General features: G+C 42.9%; 1 protein-coding gene across 2 annotated transcripts in view; it reads right to left on the bottom strand.

Moving 5' to 3' along the window:
* The window catches only part of DGKB (diacylglycerol kinase beta), a 1,940,047-nt gene that overhangs the window by 1,059,821 nt on the left and 852,304 nt on the right, over positions 1–27,922 (bottom strand). For both annotated transcript variants that reach the window (XM_085630814.1, XM_085630813.1), the window contains 2 exons: positions 19,885–19,970; positions 16,370–16,459 (listed from right to left, as the gene is read on the bottom strand). In XM_085630814.1, coding sequence (XP_085486940.1) covers positions 16,370–16,459; positions 19,885–19,970 — 176 coding nt within the window. The remainder of the gene's footprint in view (positions 1–16,369; positions 16,460–19,884; positions 19,971–27,922) is intronic.

The following is a 27,922-nucleotide window of genomic DNA, read 5'->3' as shown; positions in this document are numbered from 1 at the left end:
AGGTACCAATCCCAAGAAAACGCACTTGAGAGGCATAATACTCACTGCAGGAATTGTAAGCGGGGTCCGGTGTAGACTTTCTGGAGACTAGAAAAGAAGGACTCAGCAACAACTATGTGGAGGAAGGCAGTCCACACATATTAAATGCCTTGATCCGCCAACTAAAAGATGGCAGCACGCAATGACGGCCGCACCGGGTGGCTTGCGGCAACTACATGCGCCAAATGTCCTCCAAATCACGAAGCCAGAAAACTCCGCCTGTGTCATGGGAGACATCACAGAGGCCTCACAAATACGGATACTGCGCGCGTTGAGCAAGTGCGCGCGGTGGGGTTCGTGCAATGTTCAGATGGCAGATGGTTGAGACACACATCTCAAGTTTTAACCAAAACACGGCGGTTGGACAACATTGAAGGTCTCGATGTCTGAGAGGGGGCAAACAATAACAGACACGGAAATGCCTCACCTCACACATCCTCCGAAGTGTACAATCTGTATTTCACGGTGTGTCTTTGTGTTGGGGAGATCCTCTTCTCTTTAGTAAACATGTGATACAATAAAGATGTTTCCCAAACACGGGGTCGACCTCCTTGTGGCACTGGTTAAAATAACCACAAACTGCTACTGTGCTAATTTAAAAAAAATTGTCCTGTGATGTGTGACACTGAACACAGTAACACCTCAAGGCAGTCCAATACTTGATTATTGAGACGCTGTAGGGACAGAAGGGACTGAGTTCTTGAGATGCTGTAGGGACAGCAGGGACTGAGTTCTTGGGGTTCTGTAGGGACAGCATGTAGAGACTTGAGCTGCAGTTGAGACAGAAGTTGGCACTGCTGTGTGTGTGGCACTGAAGACAGTAAAACAGGCTTACTATCACCGAAGGCACAGCGCAAAACACATAGACTCTGGAGAGTAGATGTCCAAGATTGGATGTGCAGCTCTTGAAGTAGCACTTCTCCAGACACACAGGTACACGAACAACTGGCAGACTGCTGTGGGCGACCGATATAGAGGTCACTGGTAGGGTCAGAGGTGCCAGTTGTCTTAGGTTAACTTGAGTTGATCTGTACCTTAATGTTGTTACAGACACAGGTTCGTATCCCATCCTCGTCGCCAATAATTGTAGTGCTCAAGTCCACACAGGTAGAGGTGGTTCAGAGAGGTTTATTCAGGATAGTTACAAGATCACAAGAAGAATAGAACAAGACCAGATCAAGACCCCATCAAGACCCCACCAGGAGCAACCAGCATGCTGCTCAGCCCAACCAACTGTGACTCTTTGACTCCCAACATTCCAGGTTATGTCATTACAGCAAGATTCCATTGGCAGGGCAAGAATAACATTAGAGTCAAGATAAAACACTTTCCCTGGCTGCAGCCTCCAGAGTCCTTGAATTCTCAGCACACACGCTGCTGCAGGTTATGGATGGGCGCCCCACCCTGTGACCTCAACAGCGCCTAGCAGCCTCCCTCAGTGAGCTCAGCAGTCACACAGCACCTCTGAGTAAGCACACATAGCATTGCTAAGTGTGTGGAGAACTGATGCATGACCCCATGAGCCCAGCACATCATGAGAACCCCCCCCCCACTTGGGGAGCCCAGAGCAGTTTCACAGTCACACCTTGTGACCTCAGTGCCTAGCAGCCTCCCTCGGTGAGCTCAGCAGTCACACAACACTTCTCTGTAACCACCCAGAGCACCGCTGCGTGAGCCCATGCACCCAGCACATTATGAGAACACCCCAGAGAAGCTTCATGCCTTGTGACCCCAACAGCGTCTAGCAGCCTCCCTCGGGGAGCTCATCAGTCACACAGCCCCCCACTCAGGGCAAGAAAATGCCCGCAGCCAGCCCAGAGCTGATTGACACCTATGTGTTGTATTAAATTGCAACATTTGTATAGTGCTTGTCACCCCTAGGCGAGGCACTAAAGCGCTTGCCTACATGGGCAGGCAAGCTGCACCATGAAGGGTGGGGATGGAAGGGTGGCATCTGTGTTGTGATCTGCTGTGTGAAGTGTTTCTTTGACGCACGTAATGACAACGGAGGTGCGGTTATCGTGTTTGGGATACGGCGCTCTGCAGTGTGAGGGCGAAAGACGTGTGAGGCACTGTTCACGGGGCTCAGTAAGGAGCAGCTCTGGAGGTCCCTTTGGGGCGTTTCTTCTCAAAGATTCACTCAATGAACTCAACACAGGTTTCACCAATGAATTCCCCCCTCCCCCCACGTGAGCTCACCAGAGTGTCTTTTATTAATGAGCTCATCACCACGTGTCCCGGCTTACTGTGATGAAACTACCAGAGCCCAGTAGTGGCCTAAGAGAGCCAGTGCAGTGAGCATTGCTCCCTCAGAGAGATCACAGGGGATTCAGCCTGCCACCCCACCCCCCAAGTACACACATGGTCTCCATCAGCCGGCTCTCCACAGTTCTCCTCACTGTGGAGAGCACAGATTCTCTCAGTGAGTTCACAGGTAATTCATGGACCCCCACCTCCCCCCAAACACACACATACTACCTCAGCCGGCACACCACAGCTCCCCTCAGTCCGGTGAGCACAGCGCCCCCTTGGCTCTCAGGCTCACCACAGCTCTCCTCCCTGTGGAGAGCACAGCCCCACAGCCACCACTCGGTGAGATCAAAGCGGCCCCTCCCCTCAGAGACACTCAGGCTCTCCTCTGCCTGCTTACCACAGCTCCCCTCAATGCAGTGAGCACAGCCCCACAGTGCCCCCTCCCCTCTCAGACATACAGGATCCTTCAGCCGGCTCACCACAGCTACCCTCAGTCCTGTGAGCACAGCCCCATAGCTCCCCTCAGTGAGATCAAAGCGCCCCCTCCCCTCTCAGGCTCACCACAGCTCTCCTCCCTGTGGAGAGCACAGACCAACAGACTCCCCTCGGTGAGATCACAGCACCCCCTCCCCTCGGAGGTAACAAAAATGCTTAACACTGTTTATTATAACTTTTCATTATGATGCACTGCACCCACAATGCTCTACAACATAGCCAAAAGTTCTGGCTAAACACATAAGGTCCCAAAGGCGACGCCTATTGGCTATGCCAATGCTTGTTTTAACATCCAGGCACAAACATCAGTTAGGCTCAGATGAGGCAAGGCACACCCACATATTCAAAATTTGAAGGCTGTCAGAAAGTGGTTTCTCTTAGCCTTCTGTCCTGCGGAGACAATTTTTTAAAGTGCAAACTGCACAGCAACCCTACATTTAAAGAAGAAATATCTCTTATTGGCAAAATATTAAAATTGCATGGTCCAACCATCATATCTGAACTTTGGTTGTTGGAACACCATGGAACCGCCGCAGCCACCAGGGAACCACCATTTATTTGTGGTGGAGCAGTGGTCATGGTCTCGGTAATATGCTTGTGGGGCTGCTGTGACATTGCCAAGCATATTATGAGTTTCAAGTCCACCAGTTCGGGATGCATGTACCCCCCTGGGTGCATGCACTCCAGTTCCTGCAAGGCCTGGACTTTACAGTCCATGTCATACAGAAAAATGTTTTGGGCCCTCTCATTGCAACACCCATTTGCAGAGGCACCGCCATGGGACCTCCAAAAAAAGGAAACTCGTAATTTGGCGGGCAGCGTGCACACAGGTTTAGCAATGCGGGAGTGGGCTGCCAGTGTGGTGGTCCGTTCCTACACCTCCAAACTTGTAATCAGGTCATAAGCGCTGCTTCTTAAAATAATATTGTTATCTAGGTATGGTTTACTCCTCACTTACACTGGAAATAATAGGAGAAAGCACATCTAGCCACAGATAATATCTTCTGACAAGAGTTGGGGGAGCCCAATATATGACGGTCAAGCCAGGCCAAGGTTGGGGGTTGAGACGCAGCAGCTATCTGGCAGCTATCTGGCTAAAGCCGGCCAAGGATTGGCTGGGCCTGGTGGTGCAACACCAGAAACACTTTCAGTGCTTCCGCAGTCATTTCCTCCCAGGGTTGGCCAACACTGCCCATTAAAGATGCGGCAAGGCAGAGAGTGGGCCTCTTAGTCTTAGAATTACTTTATTCAGTCTTTTTTGTTATCTACAGATCATAAAAGTACAAAAAGATATAAATACATTTAAAACCATATTCAGTTACAATCTGACAAATTAATTAGTCAAGTTAAAAAAAATCATGACATCATCTAAGTCCTTCAAAAGCCACTTGAAGATAGGTAAACATGTTAAATAACAATTTCGGTACCAGCAGCGAGGGGTAGTATTCTGCAGAACAGCAATAGCTGCATGGAGATTGAGGTTACCCCAGCAGAAGGCCCTTGTCAGCCGGATCTAGCAGCTAACTTAGCCAATGTGTTGCCTTGGCTCTCAAAGGTAGGCGTTTTGTTCACTCCCCTTTTAGGGGGTGCGCTTGCAGGTAGGGTGGACAGTGATAACGTGGAGTGGGCCAAGATGTTAATGGTCCATCTTGATGGTTAAGTGTGTCTGGGGCTGCAGGTGGGGGGTACCTGTGCCGGAAGTTGGGGGCACCCCAATGCAGTACAGTAGTACACGGGGCTGTAGTTATGTCACTGTGTCAGAGAATGCAGGTAGGGGTTGTGCCAGTAGAGGGGGTCAGTAGTGCACCGCAACTTACCCCAATGGTGCATGGAGCCCCAACTTCAGTCATCCCTGTGGTGCAGGGTGTCTCAGCTTTGGTTATCTGCAGTAACAGGTACAACACCATTGCTAGCTATTAGTTTTGCAGATGCATGGGCCAAACACAACCAGCTGGGCAGACATGTGGATATGTTTGATTTGATGGTGGACAGGCCCAAAAGGAAAGAGGGCATACTCTGCAAGAAGTGCTCTCACTCTTGCGATTGCGGCCACTTGCCCTACATAAAGAGGGTGGAGGAAACATTGGTCAATTTGGTAAAAGGTTTTTCAATTTTCCAGGCCATTATTGAGGAGCGCTTTACTAATTTAGGGGCCCAACTTGCGTGCTACCAGAATGGGATAGTGTGCATGCATTATGAGTTTGATGGCACGGCTAGCAAGGAGTATGATAAGGAATTCAGAAGGATTAAGCCTACTAGGCTCATGTTAGCGTGGGATCAGATTGATATAAACACTTGGCTGCATCTCATTAAGCTTCAACGCATTGAGACTGCCTCCATCAGCCCTTTCAGGCATGCTCAGCAGTGACTGGCAGCACATGTGGGGGTGGGGGGACAAATCACTTTGGGACTTTAACAAGTGATCATGTACCAGCCCCAGGGACCTGCAAGTTCAAGAATTGCTGCTCGTGCTGTGGCCTACCATTGAACCCAGAGACCAAGTATTTCAGAAAGTCCAAGGACAGACGGGCCACGAAAAAGGACTGATCATCCCTTTCTACAAAAGCTCCCTCTCCAGTCATTTGGTTGGCAATGGTCCCATGGCTCAATGTGTACACTAATCCCAAAGCAGCTCAAACTTTCTATTACGTTTTCAAAGAAGGTTTTCGAATCCCAGCTGACGCGTGTGTTGGCATGTTTTACTGCAGGAATCAGCATTCACTCATGTCCCATCACGGTGTGGCTAGGGCTAAGATCATGACGGAAATGAGTCTGGGGAGAGTTGTGGGACACTTTAGAGTGGTACCATGTGATGAGTTTACTTGCTCTTGCCTGGGAGTGGTTCCCTAAAAGTAGCCTGGGGAATACAGATTGATACACAACCTATCAGCCAGCACCCCGGGGTCAGTCAGTGAATGAAGCCATTGACGGGGCCTGATGCTCAGTCAAATATGCTTCTTTGGACCACGCGATCCAGATACTGCACAGTTTGAGGCCAGGAGCTTTCCTAGCAAAGTCAGACATAGAGTCAGCCTTCCACTGTGCATCGGGAGGCTTTGAATTTGCTAGGTTTCCAATTGGAAGAGTCCTTTTACTTTGACAAGCACATACCTATGAGTTGCTCAGTCTCATGCTGCAATTTTGAGAAATTCATCACTTTTCTCACATGGGTTTTTGGACAGAGGTGGGGTCATCAAGCGGTATTGCACTACCTGTACGATTTCTTGCTTTTGGCCCCCCCAGTCACGGGAAGCTTTGCAGTCTTTCCAGGAGCTGATGAACAATTTTGGGGTACCCCTGTTCCAGGTGAAGAATTTTGTTCCTGCAACTGCCATTGCATTTCAAGGGATAGAATCAAAATCTGTTGCTGGTGTTTCTAGACTTCTCTTGGAAAATGTTAACACTTTGCTTTGAGGGTTTGCCTGGGAGCTAGGAAGGTTACTTTGCACCAGCTGCAGGTTGTGTTGGGGAAGCTGAATATCACCTTGTGCATCATACCCATGGGTCACCCCTATTTTTGATCATTTACCCAGGCCATGTCTGCCTTGAGGCAGAAACACCATCATAACAGGTTGTCAAAGGAGGTCTGTTAGGATATGAGAATCTGGAAGGCATTTTTGTGGGATTTTAATGGTACAATGGTGTGGCCCTGCCCTCCTAGGCCCAATGAAGAGATAGGTCTGTTCACTGATACAGAGGGCAGCAAAAGATTAAGTGTTATGCTAGGTTCAGCATGGTGTGCGCAACGTTGGCCCAGGGAATGAGTACAGCCTGGTCTAGTTGCTTACATTGATTTTCTAGAGCTTTCGCTCTCTGTATCTGGCCAGAGCAGGTTCACAATCACTCTCTAATTTTCTCGTCTGACAACCTGACGGTGGTAGAATGAATCAAGCAACAGACAGAAAGAGATTGTGTTGCTATGTTTGAAGCTCAATGTTTTATTTAAATCCAAGCATGTCCTGGTTGTACTGAATAATGCAATTGATGCTTTATCTCATTTCAATATGCAGGCTTTCAGGTACCACCACTACCAGCCTTTCCCAAACCAACTGTGGCATTTTGGTTCCCAAGTTTACCAGACCTTGTGGTATCCAGTCTAGTGCCCAGGACTAAACATTACTATGAGGGGGCATTTTACTCATATTTCAAATTCTTGGGGCAGGAGAGGGTGGGGGATTAGTTCACCCCTGCGCAGGTGATTGCATTCCTGGGGTTCCTAAGGGGTGAGGGATAAGGCAGTGGCATGTGTCAGGAACTACATTGCAGCCATATCCTTTTTTGCAAAGATGATGGGATATGAAGATGAAACAAATGCTTTTTTAGTACTGAGGGCATTGAGGGGTTGGCAATGCCTGGAAAGGACTAAGCCTGACCCAAGGTGCCCCACTGACTTGGGGAAGCTAGTGGCAATCGTGTCCTACCTTGGGGGCATGTGCAAGCCACCAGTCACCTTTTTAGGGCGGCATTCGCCCTTGCATTGTTTGGGGCCCTTAGGATTGGGGAATTGGAGGCCAATGAAAAGTAGGACACTCATGGGGTTTGCAGTACATTGACATCCAGTGGCTGAGTGACTCCTTAGTGATTAACATTCCCCATTCCAAGACGGATCAGACTGGTAGGAGCAATCACTTTCTTTTGCATAGGGCTCCAGGTAATGCAAAATGCCCGCTAGGCAACCATGAGATTTTCAAAGACCATAGGTCCTGGGGGAATGCCGGCCCCTTCCTGGTGCATGCTGATGGGACGCCTTTGACCAAGCTCCAGTTCCGCAGAATTCCTAATGAATCCCTGAGGGTGGCAGTGTTTGATCCTCATTAGTATGGGTCACACTCTTTTAGGATTGGGGCCGCCACTGCTGTGGCAGCAATGGGGCTTACAGGCCCAGCTGTGCAAAGACTTAGCCGGTGGACCTCTGGATGTTACAAGCGTTTTGTAAGAATGCACATATTGTAGAGCCTGCTGTTAATCCCCTCCTTTTTTCTCTTTTCCATATTCTCCTGTGGACGCAGGTGGAAGGTGTGCGGTTTTGTGTCAGCTGCTGGATTTCTTGATGACTCCTGTTGACGTGAATTCAACGAAGATTACAGAAGTGCTGGTCCTGGGACACTCTTACATTCAGCATGCAAAGTATTTTTATCTCGGTGGTGGTTTTGCAGACAGGGCAAAAGAGGCAGGATAGGAGCTGACTTTTGTGGTGAAGGAGAGCACAGATGGCCCAGTTGAGGTATACTTTGTACAAGCTATTGCCATGGGAGTATCCGCCCCAGGAGTCATCATAGTGCATCTCGGTGGAAATGATCTGGTGGAGATTGGCAGGAGGGACTTGTTTGAACTGGTAATAACTGAGTTCAGTTATCTTGCACAGAAAGTTCCGCAAGTCACACTAGCATGGTCCAACATCCTTCCTAGGTTGCAGTGGAGGGGTGGTAAGTCTGTCAAAGCTCTCAACGTTTTAGCAAGGTGAGTAAATAATAAGATTGGTAAATTGTTCACATCAGCCAGGTTGTTGTCCATACCTCATGGTTGCTTAAAGGGTGAGCATTTTTTCTTACAAGATGGTGTTCACTTGTCAAAGGTAGGCAAAGAGATGTTCCTGGAGAACCTAATGGCTTGGTTAATTCATCATCCAAGGTAGTGTGAATGCGGTGGGGTACAAGATATTAGATGATCTATGCTGGTCGGTGGTGGGTGAGGTCATGATTGGTGGGACAGTCCAGGTCCATATAGACCATAATTTTCCTTTCAGACAATGATAACAAGGGTGTCACAGGACCCTCCAAGGGGTGCTGACAGTTACTTAAATTGAGGCTTGGGGCATTGGGAGCAGTAACCGGCAGGTGGTCTTTAATGGCCAACCATCCATGCAGGTACATTGTACACCAAGCTGGCACAGGCTCTTGGGGAAAAGGATGAAGGGATTAGGGTGGTGCCTGAGGTAAATATCCTGGTGGGTAGACAGGCTACCTGCACAGGTGTACCCCGGTAGGAGACGTGATGTTGGTAGGTGGGGTCCTCACTTAAGGAAGGATGCTACCAGTTAAATTGTTAGGCTGGGCAAGGAAGGTTATGACCAAGGGACACCAGGACAAGTCACGATCACTGTTTTTAGTAAACAGAGATAGTCATGACAGCTGTTTTTCTTAAAATTAAATCGAGGCATAATTGTTCTTGAACATGAAACCATCTTCCCCATCCTGCTTAAAATGGTTAACCTGTCTCTGGAAACACGAATAGCGCCTCAGCCCAGGAAACGGGTGATGGTTAAAGCCATCCTGAAGAAACCCAACCATGACCCTGCCTGTTTGGGAAACTTCAACCCCATCTTGCTGATAACAGTTTTTAGTAAGATGGCTAAAAAAAATATTAATAAATGCCTTTCCAATTTTCTGGAGGCCAACTCTTTTCTGCACCAAACACAAACTGGTTTTAATACCCATTCATAGCATCGAGACCGCTCTTTTGGTGGTGGTGGAAGAGGCCAAAAAGAGATTGGATATAGGGGTAACAGTGGCCATCGCGCTCTTAGACACAGTAGTACAGCCTACAACACTGTTGAATACCCTACACTTCTGGATAGGGTGGGCATGGTTGGTGTCACTGGGAAAGCCTTTGCCTGGGTTGGTTCCTTTTTAAAGGGGTGAACATTTCATGTTTTTGACAAGGGCTGCACTTATAATATCCAGCCTTTCAAACGTGGGGTCCCACAAGGGTCTTCACTCAGCCCCACATTATTTAACATCTACCTGAAAACATTGGCAGACATCGTAGTGCATTTTGGGATGTCAATAGTCACCTATGTGGATGGGACTCAGCTGGTGTTTTCACTCATGTCTGGCTCAGGTCGACCCTTAGTCAATCTCAGATCCTGCTGGGAACAGATAGTCAGCTGTATGAATCAATTCCATCTCAAGCTCAATGGAGCTGAACTGAATTAATGATACTCGAGAATTTGTCTCCCCGCCAACACTACCTGGACTGGCCTATTCACCTGGGTGAGCTCCAGACAATAATTCAACTGTAAAAAGCCTGGGCATGTGAATTGATGACACTCTGATTTTGTTTGCCCAGGCCACCAAAATATCAGCAAGCTGCTTTTGTCTTTTGAGGATGCTGCGTAAGATCCTGCTGATGCTCTCCCAGGCCACGAGTCAGGTGGTAGTCCAGGTATTAACCCTCTAATGCATAGACTACAGTAACTTTACATACCTGGGCTACCCTAAGGCTGTCACCTAGAAACTTCAGTGGCTCAAAAGATGGCAGCTTGTATGCTTCTAGGTATCCCTAGGTCCCAATCAGCCCAACAGGGGTTGAGGGATCTGCTTTGGCTTCCCATTGTTCAAATAATTGAATTTAAGTCCTTGTTCATAGCTCATAAAATCCTTCATGGGAAACATCCCTTCATCCGTCAACAGCTTGTAACCCATTATGCCCCTGATAGGGCCCTTCGCTCTTCCAACTTGCATTTGGTCACCGTTCCTGTAGTCATAAGAACCAGGGAAGCAGGGTGATTCTTTTGGTTCAATAATGCCAAGCTCTGGAATTCTCTCCCCTTTAGGTGTCTGGACAATGAGCTGCACTTTCGAAAAGCCAATAAAACCTGGCTCTTTCAGCAGTGACCTCTTAGATGATCGATCTCTTTGATCTCGATCGTGTGGTTGTTCTCTCTCTTTCTAAGTGATGGGATGCCTCCGGGTCGCCATGCACTCAACAAATCCAATAATAATAATAATAATAATAATAATAATCTCACTCAACGCAAATCTTGTGGATGAACAGGAACAAGTTCAAGTTGTTAGATATGGATAGAAAAATGACTGTATTAGCCTCTCTCTTAAGGTTAGGCATCGCACCTTTGTAAATAAACTGCAAACATGGGTTAAATGGGTTACTAAATGGGTTACTGTGCATTAATATTTGAAATAGGTTTTGTTAAATTTGTGTGAGAATAAATACAGCTGAAGGTTTACGATCCCTAACCTAAAGGAGAAAATGTGTGTCTTGCCTGTGACTTTGGTTAGACCTGTGCACCTTGCAGTGTGGTGAGGTATGTGCAGTGACATATCCTAAGGCATCAGCGATACCTGGCCATATTGTATCTGGATCTTTGTATAAGTAGTTTAACACCCTATTTGGAGTAGAAATTAGCCTACATGTGCTTACTTTGAAAATTGAGTATTCAGTTCCTTTTGTTCTTAGAATCTAATGTGATTGAAAGCAAGCATGTTGTATGGTTTAGAATATGTGTATTTAAAGCTCGCATTCTGTATGAGATTTACATCTGAATGAATTTTCAGATTATCGGTGCAACTTGGAATTGGGTTACAAAATTGTCTTATTTTCTATTAACTGCTTTGAGGAAACTTATTATGTTCAACAATTCTAGATAATAGTTATAGAAATTCTAAATAAAGTTTTGTGAACATCAAAATAGTTATATGTTATACACATATTTAATGCATTTTAAAAGTAATTCTCATATGTAAATATTTTAGAATAGTTTAATAAAATTGGACTTCAAAATTATTTAACAAGTATTTAATTGTAAGTTATAAAAAAAATTAGAAACATTTTTTTCCTATTAGCTTCTTTGTGTATACTCAAACAACATAAATGTTTGATTATCAATCCAATATGTGCCTTGCTCATTAAAACCTTTCTAAATATCTAAATCATATTTGCGAAAGCTTAATCAATAATGATATTAATTTAATGTACCCCTATTAGTTCTTTTCCGGTGATTTGGAATAAACCTTTGACTATAGCAAAATTACGATTGAGTTACCCAAAAGAGTAATTCTGAGTTTAGCTCTAATGGGAGAATGCTTTTTGCACTAAGAAATAGTGCTAAGAACAACAAAGCATGAATAGCGAGTGCAAGCAGCCTCTCGCACTCGCTAAATTTGCTCTTGGGGTAGGATTTTCCCCCAACATACTTCTGGTATTTAGGGCTATTTTCCTAGAGCAAAATGTACTCTCATGACGAAAATGAACACGATGCTGCATTTTGCTCTAAGAAACAAAGCTAAATGCAGCACAACATGAATCCTACCACAGGAGCACTTTTAGCAAGCGCAAGTGGGTGCTCACTAAATGTGCTTTCGCAGTAGGAATTTTTCCCTAAATACTCTTGATTATGCGAACTGGAGTGAATCTGTATTATCAGATTAATTTCATCATCATCATCATCATCATCATAAGTCTTTATTCGATTTTGAAAGATCATAAAAGACACAAACATAGAACAAGACATTACATCTGATGCCCAATACAATTATTAAAATCCATCAATAAATACTTTAAAAAAGCATTGAACAAGTCATAAAGACTACAAAAATAAAATCTACATAGATAAGAATCAACTACATCTACTACAAAATAAAAGAATATCAATTAAAAAAGAAAACGCACATCCCATTATTTATATGTTTTAATGAGAGTACCTCAGATGTTTACTTGGAGGCTTTTTTCCTTAAGATCCATGCCCACCCCAAAAATGTTGCTAATTTCTTTTCACAGCTACCTGACCAAATTCATCCATCGTTTCATTGATCCCTGTAATATAATATTTTCCTGAAAGGAGTGCATTTCTGCGCCACACAGTTAAAGCCATTTTTAGTAATTCATACTTTGAGTGCAGTTACATACTCTGGACCTGATTACAAGATTGGCGGACTGGGTGATGGATATCTTGACCACTTTATTACAGTTTCATTATATCCCATGCAACTTGTAATATGACTGACAGGATAGCCATCACGTTTGTGACAGAGTATCCCATCCACCAAACTCATAATCAGGCCCTCTGTTTTCTTTATATATAACAACAGCACAGATCACAACTAATTCAGTCTAGTGAGCACTAACGTTTATATGTTCCATTCACACACTATACAGTTCATGATAGTCTATGAGATTGATAACTCAATCTTTACTTTATTTAATCATCTTTCTCTTTTTAGGGATTTAGCATGATGAGCTCCAGACATTTGTCCTGATGAAACCCTCAAACGTTAGGAGATAAGCCTCAAACATCTGCATTATTTATGCCACGTATAAATGGACATGAGCATCGAGTGATTGATAATCTGTTGATCAGTATTTGTAAATTACATTCAGGTTGGGCACAATTGACACAATTACTGAACCCCGTTTTTTGTGCTCCATATTCTGTATCTGTGGACTGCACTATCAGCATCTTTGTCCACTGGATTGTACTGTTTTAAATAAAATATTAGAAGCTACATAAGGTACAAAATATGGATGTGCAATTCGTCAATTAATTTATACTATCGTATGAGATTTAGGAATCATTGGATCTTTTGTCATATAAGAATCCAATTGAAAGAAAAGACATGTTTTCAATCATTTTTGTATTTCTACATTTTTATATATAGATGCAATGTGTGAATCACCTCCATAAATCAAAGAAGAAAACTATTTTTGAGTTTCTTTCTCAGTATATTGGATACAGTATGCTTTGTACATGAATCAGAAATAATAGAGGGAAAAACATTTTTGTACGATTATTGCAAATGTTCATGGAACATCAGACAGGTAAGGATTTAACAATAACATGACTCTTAGACAACTCCTCGTAATGAAAAACTTTTAAATTAGTTGCTCCCTGCTGCACAGCTTGCCTATCTTTTAAGATAACATTGGAGTTACCTTGTTACATTTAATAAGCTGAAACTTTCAATTGGGACTAGGTTGACAGGGTGAGTTTAATGTCTGAAGAATTACAAATAAAAGCTGTCTTTAATGGTAATGTCATATTTTTAATCACATTTTTGAAAAAGCTCCATTTGCATTTTCTGGTCCTAACTAGGGGTGGGGGGAATTTGCGTAGTTGCACAATGCAAAGCTCCGCGAAACTGTAAAAAATCTCTGCGAGCACGCAAAAGTTCAGCGGAAATGCTTGTTCCGCCCATTCGTGATGCTTTTTTCCTGTTCGCGAAAACTGTTTGCTTGTTTGGGGAGAAATATCTCGCGAACATGCATTTTCAAGGCGTGAACAAGCAAAAAATTCCTCAAAGCCACGGATCGTGGAATTTTTGGCAATTCCGCGTTCTCTGCGGAACATGAAATTACCTAAATTCCACAAATTCCGCAAACGGAACAGAATTTACCACCCAGGTCTAGTCCTAACCATTTGGTGCATTTGATCCCGCATCACATGATAAGGTGCAGCTGGCAGTTGGTCTTTGTGCATTGCTCCCAGACAGTAAGACAAAAGGAAGCAAGGTGAGGCAGGATGAGCCACTCTGATTTAATGAAGCGAAGGGGAGTTATCCCATGCCACACTTACACATCACAAAGGCTCTGCCTGAGCACTCTCACACAGGTTTTGCACTAGTCTTTAGGGACCCAGACAGGCTGGGGCCAAAACAGGGAAGGGGGTGCTTGAGACCTCAGGGGGGTGGAATCCTCTAGAAGCTTCCTCCACTTCAAAGTGGGCACCAAGTATAAATTGTTAGACCCAAATCTTCAGTACACTTCTGGATCTGCGGACACTGCCAGTAAGAGGATGTGATGTCCTGCTTAAAAGACTGCCACATCGCTGGACAGCTGCTCTGAAAGACTGCTGCCCTGCTGTGCTGACCTGCTGCCTGCTTTCCTCTTGCCCTGGTGAGAAGGACTGGACCTGCATCTGTTGAATCCAGGACCACCAGAGTGACTCCAGGGGCCAGTTGACTGGCCCCCTTGTGGAAATGTGCCTTTCAATGAGCACACCAGTGTAGGGGTCCCCCTTCTCTGTCCACGGGTCCTTAGATCAACAAAATAGAGATTGGCACTGAAGCTTGAATTCAAGTAACAAGTTTATTAATCTCTCATGAGTGGGGCTACGTCCACACAGCACTCTCAAGTGCTGCCTGAGGTAGTACATTGAAGTCACAGAACACAGGCCTTATATACAGAGTCTGTTGCAGAGTAAGCATGTAGTTACAAAAAGAAGGTACAAGCATACACAGGAATAACTACCGACAAACATGGGCAGATGGGAGATCACTTACTCACCAATGTGGGAGGGGGAACAGAACTGCTTACAGTTGCAAGATTCAGTTGACATTTATGTCGTTAGTCGGGTGCATTCTAGCAGCTACAGGCCTTTTCTCAGCAAACATACATTGCTTGAGCTTAGAATAGAAGGAGTTAACTAAAGCTAATGACTCAAGCAGAATAGAAAAGCAAGCAACAGTGAAGGTGGAAGAGTCACAAGACTAACAAAATGGATGCTGCAAACAAGATGGCTTCAGCTCAAGCTAACAGCAATTATTTTCGATTCCCACACCCTGAATAGAGCATCAGGGACAGAAGACTCAAACAACCTTGAACTCAGCACCTGGACACTGCCATCTGTGAGTCCTACCCATCCCAGTCCTGGACACTTGGAAGTTGGTCTGAAGGTGCTCTGCCTGTGTATCTGTGGATCCTGCAGAACAAAAGCATCTGCGCACTACAACCCCGAGCAGAACTGACACGTCACCTCTGCTGTGTGGACTTTCTCAGCTCATGGACTTTGCATCACCTTGCAGCCCGCAGCCCAATTGGAACTGCAGCTGCGGGAGGCATCTTATACACAGGCCCTCACATCACAAGCCTCTTGTCAATAGCAGCCTCGATGACAGTGCAACAATCAGCATCGCAAGCCCCACAGCTTCTTCAGAATCAGCTGGTACATGATGTAATCTCGATGCAGGAGTTTGCACCACAACAATGACCCAGCTGCTTGGAAACGACGATATGCGACAGATGTCTGAAAAGGATCGAGCATTGTCTCAGCTGCGCAACGCATCATCGATGCAGGACTCCACAACTCTTCACAACCACAATTTACGCATTCAGCCTGAACATGTGATTTTGTCCCAGTCCATCGTGACCAGATACCACAGTTAGCATTTCACTGAAATCTTTAAAAGTGCATATCTCTTGTTCTACTAATAGGATTTTTTTGTTTTGTTCTTGATTTATTAATTAAAATGTACTCTATTTTTCTAAATTGGTATGGGATTTTTCTTGTGTTAAGTTTTTACTTTATTACTGTTTTAAGAGCTGCATAAATACCTTATACATTGCATCTAAGTTAAGCCTGACCACTCTGTACCAAGCTACCCAAGGGTCGAGCACAGGTTATTTTGGGGTTTGCTTGTGACTTCACCCTGACAAGAATTGTGGTTGCTGCTTGAATAGGGTTTCACCCTCTCAACCAGTAAACAATTTCTTAATAAATGTATGTTTTGTCAAATAATTAATTCTAGACAAAGTCACATATACAATCTGCCAATTTCAGTAATGTAGTAAAGATGGACAAAATGATTTAAACATAACAAGACATTGCAGCAGCATACATGGATTCAAGCTAGGTGCTATTATAGTACATTTTATTCACAACATTGATTCTTATAAATGAAAAGTGTGTTGGCGAGATTTGTTTGATCATCAACAATGAATATTTTTTTTTTATAAATGATGTAGGTGAAAATTTCTACTAAGGTTTACTCTTGATAAATCAAAATATTAAAAGTTGATAGTCAAGATGAACGCTATTTGTGGCACATAAACATGATATAATTTGTATTACCTCCTCCCCATCTTAAACACCTTGCCAAGTCATTGCCAGTCCCAAGAGGTAGTATTGCAACAGGAGGATTTTTCTCTAAATTTGCTTTATCTGTAAATAAAGGTAAGGCAATATTGTTTTAATTTAATATCAGAACACAAAAACCATTACAAAGAATAGAGGACAGTCGAAGGTTAGAAAGCACATACATTGGCAAAGAAGACTTGATTTGTACATTTGACATTTAAATTTAACACACTTAGTTTCTTCAATAAATATTTTATAACAGGGGGCCCCCTCCACAATCCGTAGTTGGTCCTCGGGGACCCATCACCCAGTCCAAATATCTTCAAAAAGGGGAGGGGCCACATGCTCTCATCCCTGTGCTGGTATCCACCCTGGGGACCCTACCCCAGGGGTGTGATACTACACAGTGCCCCAGGATGCCTACCCCTGGACACTGTGGTAAAAAGTGCTGCTCTTGTACAGGCAGGCGCAATGGAAAGGTCCTGGCTGCCACCAGCATCCAGTATGGTTCTGGTTGGGAAGCTGTGGGGGACTTGGTCCTCCCCCGGTGCTCCCCAATGACCTCTTCCATAGTGGGTGCCGGGTTGGCACCAGGGCCCCTGCCTACAATGTAACAAATGTCGGCTCCTGCAAGGGGAGCTGGCTGGGAACAAAGGGATCCTGGGGCTCCCCACACAGCTCCAAAATAATAAAGCCATTATGGTTGCCCCAGGTAGGCACCAGGACACCCACTAGATGAAAAATATGCCTGCTCCCGCCAGCACATACTATATGTCTGTTTGGGGAGCTGGCTGAGGTTGCTGGACTTTGAGGCTCCCCCTGCATCCCTCCAAATAAAATAAAAGATGTGTGTGCCCAGGTGGGCACTGGGACACCCACACAAATCTTTTTTTTTAAATGAATAATGAAGGTGCAGAAGGAGCGATCATATATCATTCACCTCTCCTTGAGTGCTATTCACATTTTGTTTTTTGCCTCGTTTTGTTTTTTTGCCTTGGTGGTGGAGGGCAGGGGCACAGCCAAGCATTTTTCTTTAATGTTATGGGTGGCTGCAAGGTGTAGCAGCCGACAGCACCTTTAAAAACAATTAAAATTGTAAACTCCAGATTTATGTCTTGGCGGCAAGCATACGGCATTGCAATGATGACAGAGTATGCTTACCACCAAGATTCAAGTCTCACCTGATTTTGGTTTGGCTATGGCAGTGACTGCTCTGTCACTGCCATAGCCAAACCTCTCAGATGGTGTAAGGGCCATCAGAGAATTGGTTAAATGTCTGCTCACCCAATTAGGATGGGTGCACATACAGCATTTGTTTCACTGTCCACCATTGTCAGGCAAACCCTGGCTGTAAGGCACAGTAAAAAGGGAATAATGCCCCCCTCACCATGGGAGATGACTTTGATGGTGAAGGGGGCGTTGTTTTTTTTTATTTTCAAAAATAAAATCCTGTTCGTGGATTTTGTTTTTGAAAATCATAAAGAAAACTTTGGTGCAGGGCTCCATGGTGCAGCTGGAGTCCTGTACCAAACAGCTTAGCGCATAGACAGGAATCCCTGTGACTATAACTCACGTCCTCACCATGCACAGCTAATTACCCCACATATTACATCACTCATGAGATTTTCTATAACCTCATTGATAACATATTTGCAACATCTGAAATTACACCAATGATGACAAGACTGTGCATGGCGAGGTTGCACATTATAGTTACTTTAGGGCTTGAGTTATAGTTACTAGAGAAAACCATAGCTGGCAAAGTTCAGTGTTATTTTTTAGTTTAAAACATTAAGTTGTCACTAAAAGTTTCACCTAACTATAATGTCACTCAAACATTTGTTTTTTCCACTATATGCTTATATTCATATATTTCTAGATCTCTTATTTAAAATTGATTGTTGTCTTAGCTTTGTTGGAGTTTCTGATTTATTATGCAAAGCATCCGCACTTTATTTCAGTTTACTGTGGGCACTTTATGTTCATCTCATAGCAAACTTAGTATGATCTTAACTTTGCAGTGATTAATGGTTACAGTACATACGTAGTATTGCAAATGTATAGTGTACTGCATGCATAATTTAACATGAATGTACCTTGAATGAGATGTTCTTTGAGTATGCATAACGATATATCTAACAATGGTAGAAGAGATTCTTACCTGGGGAAACAGCACTCAGTTACAACAGATGTACTTGACAAGAACGGGTGATTGTAACAATTTGGTTATGGGAAAAGCTCTCTGTATTTTGAATTGTCAATTTCATGACAATTCAAAATACAGAGAGCTTTTCCCATAACCAAACATCTGTTGTAACTGAGTGCTGTTTCCCCAGGTAAGAATCTCTTCTACCATTGTTAGATACACGTTTCTCTGTCAGTCATATGAAATATGTTGAAATGTCAATTTTCTGGCCAACTTCTAAAGACATATTATATAGAATCTATGTAAATTTGATTTTTGAAATGTTTATGTTTTTCAGACATGGAGAAAAGTGTTTGCAAAACGTTGTTTGGACCAGTACTGTTAGTAACTGTTATTGTGAAGACTGAACAAAATGGTTCAAAAACGATCTCACTTCTGTAAGCACTCAGCATTCTAGTTGTTGGTTTTAATTAGGATGTGGTTTTACAATATGTACATTGTTAATTTAAAAGGGCAAACTAGCCTATGGACTCTATGGTCCTGTTGAAGGCAGTATCTGAAAAGCGTTGGCTATGTTTTGCACATTGGCGATGAAAATATGAAACAAAATATAAGATTTGTCCATGAATAAATGATGCCTGTTCTGAGGTTTGGTTACTCCTCATAAATCCAAAAGGAAAAGAAATATAAGAAGCACCCACACAGAGCAGGAAAGGGATCGGTCAAAATGCATTGCTGTTTTCTTCTTTTTTTGCCATTTTTGAATGCATTTTAGCTATACAGATTTAACAATTTACAGTTTTTATAAGTATATATCTGATTTTACCTACTTGGAGCTGCATGCGTAAAAATTAAACCAGCTCTTTAAATCCTCATTTGTTAGTTAGTGTATAGACAATTATGAAATGATATTTTATTCATAATGCCATATGAGGAACTCATTCTGTAATTAGGAACTATGCCATAGTCTCTTAATCACATATGGTCAGAAAGTTGTATGTGCTGTTTTCTATCTTACTGTCAAACACATTTAGATAAGCTTTGCTTTTTTTACTTCACAATTTGTATCTCAACAGTTAGAATACTTTTCTTTGTGTTTGTTATTGCTTGCTGTGTTATTTTTTTTCTCTTTAATCTGATATCACTAAAATATGTGTATATATAGTCACTGCTGTACCATAGAAATCTTACATTTGTTTTACTACCTATTTGTTCATAGAACATTAAGAACACTGTGTGGCATGCAATCAAAAACACAAATAATTTAATTATAATAATTATAATAATTATAACAAAGGATGTTCAATAATCCAAACATATTGTATAGCTATCCCTGACTGACAATTTATACTTTTCCATTTACCTATGCAATCCAAAATCCATCCAACAGTTCCATCTCCACCACATGCCAGTACCCTGAAGTCGGGAACATCTCGAAAAAAGTTTAACCTGTAAAAGATTTAAAATTGTTCAGTAATATTCATGACCTAATAACTTATCTTTGAAATTTTGACCAGTTCATAAATCTAGACAATGTCCAGAGCATGTATTATTTCATATACTTTGTCAAATATCACACCTCACAAGTTAATTACATCATTACAAGAGTTAAATATAAAAAACAATGTTGGCATTGTTGCTAATTACAACTAATGCATCAACAAGCTAAATTTAGAACTATCAGATATCTCATCATTTACATTTTTGGTGAGGAATATTGATAAGATGTGATCGTACAGCTTAAAATGTGCATTTAATCAGCAGAATGACAAGCAATGCATTTTCCTGTGTGACTTATAGTTTACATGGGATGCATGTTAGCTATGGTTTGAGTAGCTGAATATATCTGGAGAATTCCATGATTTTGAAGTATATTCTGCTTTATCTGATCTTTAATTGTGTTTTTTAAAGTAATATTTTGAGGAGTGGGGTTCTAACACATTTAGCCCCCTATATTGTTTTATTTCTTTAGCCCCCTGCGTTTTGGTCTATGCTGTCAGTCTCAGTAACTGAATCTTACTCATGTTAAGCTCTATTAAAATGGATCTGAGTTCTAACCACAAGTGTGCGCTTTTTAAGAAAATTTCCACTGCTCTGCAGCTGGGATAAGAGCTCTGGGCTTTTTGAACATGATGAAGCATACACACATGTGCTTAGCAAGTGGGACTATTGTCTAAACCGGCCCTGTATTTGCACCCATGTAGCCTGATGCAGAGAAGATCTATAATAAATTGTTTACAGCTTGTGTGGGCCCTCTAATATAATTGGGTATTCAAAAGAAGTATCCCCGTTTCTTTTTTACTATGATGTAGCAATATAATCTCTGCCTAGTAGGTGGGCTGGTGAGTTAGTGGAGTGAATAGCTAAAAGGATATTAAGAGTAAAAGAAAAAGAGGGAGATTGGGGTGGTTACCCCCTAAATATGGGGTGGAGTGGCTCATTGTAGAATACAGTAGTGTGGCATAAAGGAGAGTGCCGTAGTGTGGAGTGGTATAGAGGGAAGTGAAGTGGAGTAGGATAGTGTACAGTGGAGTGGCATATAGTGGAGTGGCATAGAGTGGATTGGCATAGAGCGGAGTGGTGTAGAGTGCAGTGGTGCATCGTGGATTAGAGAGGATTGCTTACAGTGCAGGGTCATATCATACAGTAGAGTGGAATGTCATAGAGTGACATGCCATACAGTGTCTTGCAGTGGAGGGGAATAAGTGGAGTAGTGTAGAGTGGAGCCATGTAGAGTAGAATAGCGTAGAGTGTAGTGGCATAGCAGTTGTAAAGTGTTGTTGCATGAAGTATTGTGATGTATAATGTAACGGTGTACAGTGTGGTGGCATACGTTGTCATAGTGTACAGTTGAAAGTTGTAGAGTGGTGTGGAGTTGCGTGGTGTAGAGTGGAGTGGCATATAGTAAAGTGGGGTACAGTAGAGTGTCACAGAGTGACATAGAGTGGAGTAAAGTGTCATAGGGTGGAGGAGCGTAGAGTATCATCAACCCTTTTATTTGAGGATGACACTTTGCAAGTGTTGAAAACTCCTGGGGATTTTCAGCTATTCCTAAACCAATTTAAAATCTTCTGTGACGTACAAGGTCTCAAGATCGACAGAACAGGTGCGATTGACCCTAGGTGACGTCCCAATTGAGAGGGCCAGTAACTTTGAATATGTGGGTATTAAATTATTGGAGGATATGCTGTGGAAACCTCACATAACCAAGGTGGCCCTGAAGTACAAGCAAATAGTTGGGGCTCTGAGGAAGGAACAGTGTACCTCATTTAGCAAACCAGTCACCCTCCAGATGTATTACTCCAGGGCTGTGACCTGAACCTTATTCGGGCTGAATTGTGGGGCTTTGACAGGCTGGTGGACCTACCTCTATCTGAGAATAAGTTCCTAAGGAATCTGCTGTCACTACCACAGATTATACCACTCCTTCCATTAAAGCTGGACATGGGCTGTAAATCTATCGCTGACATAGCCAAACTACGTCCGTGGCTTTTCTGGCAGAGAATCAGAGCTACCCCAGAATTCTGCTTTTATCTTACTACACTTGAGGAAGTCAGTGCCCTTGATGCATTTAATAAGATAGATTGGAAATAAAACATTAAACGCTTATTGGAATGCATTGGGCCAAAGGGCCAATGGGACAACACTTCCCAGCAGTAATCAAGTGACAGCTTTGTACTGGGCCTGCGTACACTTGATTGAATCCAATAACACTTAGAGGGGTAGGTTAATAGCGGAATTCTTTTACATAAAAATGTCCTGATCTCTGGAAGGCTATCTGGACATTATCTACCCTTCCAACCTGTCGAAGAAAGCGGAAAAGGCTTTCATACACAATCTCCTCAAACAATGTCCTGAAATGCTTATCTCAGACACATTTATTTCCATTAAGGGCTCTGCGGTGACAGATCTCATTTTCTAAACTAACAGAAGAGTCCAGTGGGGGAAGACTCTAACTTCTGCACATTGTTACAAACAGCTGACCAAAACACCACACGGTTTCCATTTAAGCACACTATTCTCCCCTGCCCTTAAGGCAGATCTGACCATTTCTATATACAATAATGGGAACATCCTCATTCAAGCCTCTGACCAGAGACTCAAGCGCTTTGACAATATCTTTTTAAGGATTAAAAATACACTTAATAACTCGAACCCGGTCACTCACCACCATAGCAGTCTATCCTCAATAACTGCACCCTCTGATCCTTACGCCTCTTCTTTCCCCAACTCCGCGTCCCCATCTTTACCTATTGACTGCTCTGTTATGTATAACACCAACACTACTAACCCTGACAACCCTGATATTCTACCCCTGGGCTCTAGTACCAACTCAAGGGCTTTCCACCAAGTTGCTGTCCCCATATGGATATGGATGAACGGAGGTAAATACACATTTAAATAAATAAAACAAATTCCTTTGCGCGCGCTGCATCGCAAAATGCGATGCAGCGCGCGCAACGAAAATCGTTTTATTTATTTAAATGTGTGCTTACCTCCGTTCATCCATATTCCGGTGTTTACATTTCCCCACCCTGCCTCTCCCCCGCACCGCCTCACCGCCCCACGGAACTCTCTCCACGGACCGCTACTGTAAGAAGTACAACAATTTAGACAAGGTAGTGATGGAGCTGGGTCGCACATCCATTCCCTAGTAGCAAGAATAGTTTATGGTGCCCATCCGGATAGAAAAACACCCCACTACCTAGGATGCGAGTGTCCACGAGGCCCAAGGGAAGGGCACTAGTGGCTAAAACATAACTTCTAACTGGGTACTATCCCGGCACTCTTATGTAACAAATTAGCGTGTTACACAGTATAGTGAAGGTGAGAACTTAAACACAACAGTATTAGTATTCACAGTTTTAGCTTTCCCCCGATGTTCACAAATAAACAGTACTGTACCAGCAAGGTTCAGTCATAACACATGATTGGTTTAATTTGCATATGAATCTGGATTCTAATATTCACAACATAAGTAAGTAATACATGAACACGTAATTCAAACTTCCAAAATCCTAAATACAACAATATCTGAATAATTTCTGTATGATGCACCAGTTTCTCGTGCAGCATAGACAAGTAAAGACGTGTTCAAAGTATGGTAGAATGATGATCCAAAAACAGCCAATTCAAACTTCCAAATTCTAAATACAACAATATCTGAATAATTTCTGTATGATGCACCAGTTTCTCGTGCAGCATAGACAAGTAAAGACGTGTTCAAAGTATGGTAGAATGATGATCCAAAAACAGCCGACACGTGTTTCGTTACCGATGTAACTTTTTCAAGGCTGTTGGAGTAAGGTTATGGAACATATAAGCCAGATTCCAGTGTACAATTGCAGTAATAAGCATAATTCAGTACTATAGTAAAACTCATGTGTGTTAGTTTCAGTCACATGTAAAAAGTGTGCTCCCACAAATAATTTACGTTTCACCGAGGGTAGTGCAATTTCCATTCAATGGCACAGTACTATTCACCATAGACCCAATAGCTAGGTCAACCAGAAGGCAGGAAAAATAGATCCCAAGTGTCAAGTCACAGACCGAACCATGTCGAGTGAGCAGATAAAACAATAGTCAAGAGCATGAAGTAGATAGAAAAGATCCAAGAGACCCCTAGTTAGTCATGGTAACGCTCTTGAATAATCAATCAAGAAATGCAAGGTCTTGGAGTTTTACCTTCTGTTGTATCAATAATTAGCGCAACGAATATATTTTGACCTTGCAGTCCCAAGGAAAATTCCAATGCTAGGTCAGGATATGTCCCGAACACCTGTAGGCGAATGCTTTCCAGTCTGTCCGTGTTCTGGAATAGATATATATGTAACAGCCATTTAGGAACGACAAAATACTGATATATCTGTAATCGACACGTTTTGTTATCTTGGGACTAGCCCATCCACAACTTCGTTCCTGACACCCCATTACCTTATGTGCGAGAATGCTATGTGGTGGACTGAGAGAATATTTTCGTAGTCACAAAAGTTCAAGGTCTGGGACTTCGTGCCCTGACGTGAGTAATTGGCTGGATTCCAAGGTAATCCAGGCAAACGCCTAACTGAAAGAGGAGTAAGAAAGAAACACGATTCTTATCTCCAGTCGACCCATGCCTCTCCCGCAAGGTTTGTATCTAACGTATTACAAGAACTAACCAAAATTAGACACTACGACAGGGTCAGTAGTAGCGTGAACGGTAAGAGCTTACTGTGGTCCGCTCATTATTAAAGGCCCTCTCCTGCGCAATTGTAAGCGTCATCAAAGCGAACCCAAGAGTCTCACACGGACCTGAGAACAAGGGCAAAAGCGGAATCAGTAAGTGACTGTTTATTAATGTATATAAACATATATCATTTCATAGCAAAAGACAATATCCAAAATTACGTGCTGAGGCAAAGTCAATTATAACGTATAAAATAGAGATTTACTGTACTACACTCATTATCAGAACCCCTCCTGCGCAATCGTGTGTGTTATATCTGTTCTTACCCCCATGGAAACTCTGTTCCGAAAATAGTCGAATGGGTGCCCAGGCTATCGAAGTCGCGCTATTCAAGCAGTGTTCAGTAACAGTAATGGACGATATTGGGAGGGAAACAGACACTTATGACCTCCCATAAAGTGAACGAAAACCTAAAAGGCAAAAGACCCAATGTCACCGAGTACTGTAAGTAAAAAAACACAGTTAGACACTAATTTACGTTATGACGAGTAACAAAAGTGCCCAAGCGCACACGTAGAGCTAGCCATAAAAGTTATGCAAAAAACACAGGAACAAGGGAACAACAATAATCTTACTTAATAAGTTCTTACGATGACCATGTTGCAGAGAGTGTCTCCCGAAAAGCACTATAGTAGGTGCCTGCATAGAGAACGGTAGTAACATGTTAAGTACAGTCTAAAAAAGTATTTTCGAACTAAAGCAAAGTCAAAGGCTAAACTAATTTCCGTATCCACAATCAGCGCGGACTATCACGTGTTTACTTACTAGAAAGCGCTCAGCAGTGGTTGAGCAAATCATGTAGCCGGCGTCCGTGAGGACGGTCTCTGACGGTACCGTCACCTCTATTAGTATCCCAAACTAGAAAGAGTAGAAAGAATCCATGTCCTAATTGGACTTCCTGTTCCTGGATTCAAAGAAACAGGACTACGTTTCCTGCAAATACATCCACCATCTTGGAGTGGACGAACCAACGAAAGAGGTGAAGTTCGTATGTTAACTACCTATGAACATCCCTGACAGTCAATGCGGTGAGCGATTGCTAGATATCAATGGGAATTCCACTCATATGCGATCAGACTCGGGAGAGTAAGTGATGAATAAATAGACTCTACTGTCATTCTGCCAAACAAGTCATACATTTTTGGATCATCATTCTACCATACTTTGAACACGTCTTTACTTGTCTATGCTGCACGAGAAACTGGTGCATCATACAGAAATTATTCAGATATTGTTGTATTTAGGATTTTGGAAGTTTGAATTACGTGTTCATGTATTACTTACTTATGTTGTGAATATTAGAATCCAGATTCATATGCAAATTAAACCAATCATGTGTTATGACTGAACCTTGCTAGTACAGTACTGTTTATTTGTGAACATCGGGGGAAAGCTAAAACTGTGAATACTAATACTGTTGTGTTTGAGTTCTCACCTTCACTATACTGTGTGACACGCTAATTTGTTACATAAGAGTGCCGGGATAGTACCCAGTTAGAAGTTATGTTTTAGCCACTAGTGCCCTTCCCTTGGGCCTCGTGGACACTCGCATCCTAGGTAGTGGGGTGTTTTTCTATCCGGATGGGCACCATAAACTATTCTTGCTACTAGGGAATGGATGTGTGACCCAGCTCCATCACTACCTTGTCTAAATTGTTGTAAAGCTGTTGTGGAGGTCTGCACTCTCTTCTTTGCATTGCATTCGTTACATTTAGCATTTCCCTTTTCCCCTTATCATTGGTTACTGCAAACAACATGGCAAACTTTGACGACGAAAGAGACAGAATCTTTCTTGAACTGTGCTCTGGGGAAACAACCATTGATCCCAAAGAAAGGGCAACCACTGAGCAGGAGGGTCTTAGATCCAAATTTATCAAGTTAGAGAGACTAAAAAAACAGGAGCTATCAAGGTGGTGGGATGCCACTACCCTGAAACGATATATTGACATAAGGCAAATTCCCAGAGGTCTCCGAGTTATAATTTTTCCTTCTTTCGAGGACTTGGACCCGGACCTACTGAAGGAATGGGAAGAACTTATTACCTCATCCTCCTACAAAATGATGGATGTTCTCATACGTCATGCAGATCGTAAACGTAACAAACTGTTAAATGAGATTGCCACACTGGAGATTGAGATTAAAAACCTCAATTTACCAGAGCCCACTGAAAAAAACTATCAGATTTTGAAAGATATTCTCAATGGTCACCAAAGATATATTAAAGATAAAAAGTTGAGAAAATTCAAACGAGACAATACGGATTATAAAAATGGCAGAGTGTTCACATTCGCAAAAAATTTGATGAGGACAGATCTGCAAAAGTTGTTAGAAACACGGCAACTACCAGTGCACCTAATGTACCTTCCACCAGTGGATCGGATATTTCTAGTATCTGCAGTGAAACTAGTCACACCACAGAATCAGAACCCGTTACTGAGGTTAACCATCCGGACCCCACCACAAGCTCATCTTTTTTAGAAGAGCTGAACCGTTACCGAAAGGGGACACGGAACACATACAATCGAGACACCTCAAAAAAACTAGAAGGGGTGGGAGGTGCAAACGCGGGGAGAGAGGGGGCAACAAACACCAGATCCTCGGCCCGCAATGTAAAGAAGTGATGCAGACGATTCCCAACATGCTAAACACGGAGACTGCGGAGGCAGAATCTCCTGACCATGTGCAAATTGTCAATCTGTCTAAGTGTACATTAACTAAATGTGAGGAAACGGCTCTTAGGAAAGGGCTGAGTTTTTGTCCCACCAGTAAACCGGACTTTGTCAATATTCATGTAGATCTGTATAAATTTGTGAGAAAGGTAAAACTTAAAAAACATTTTGAGGAGAACCAGACTCCTTTGCCTTGCTCTGACCCGGTGACCATACCGTGCAATAAAACTATTGGTGACATTGCAAATGTACATTTACTGTCTTCTTTGAATGACGATTCCATTTCTATGTCAAATGTTCTGGGAGATCTGGGCATAGAAATGAATACTAATTGGGATAGTGGGCTTAGGATTGCTTCACAGTTTGTGCCACGACTACCAGCAGACAATATGATCGATGCCTTTCACATAGCTGTGACAGAAGATCTGCATGCTTTTGAGGACAAATTAAGGCAGGCACACAAACATTATAGATACAACCTTACGAAATCCAAATACCAGTCCCTG

This window comes from Triturus cristatus, chromosome 10 (genome assembly GCF_964204655.1).
Source record: "Triturus cristatus chromosome 10, aTriCri1.1, whole genome shotgun sequence".
NCBI lineage: Eukaryota > Metazoa > Chordata > Amphibia > Caudata > Salamandridae > Triturus > Triturus cristatus.
This window is presented reverse-complemented; position numbering and strand designations above follow the sequence as displayed.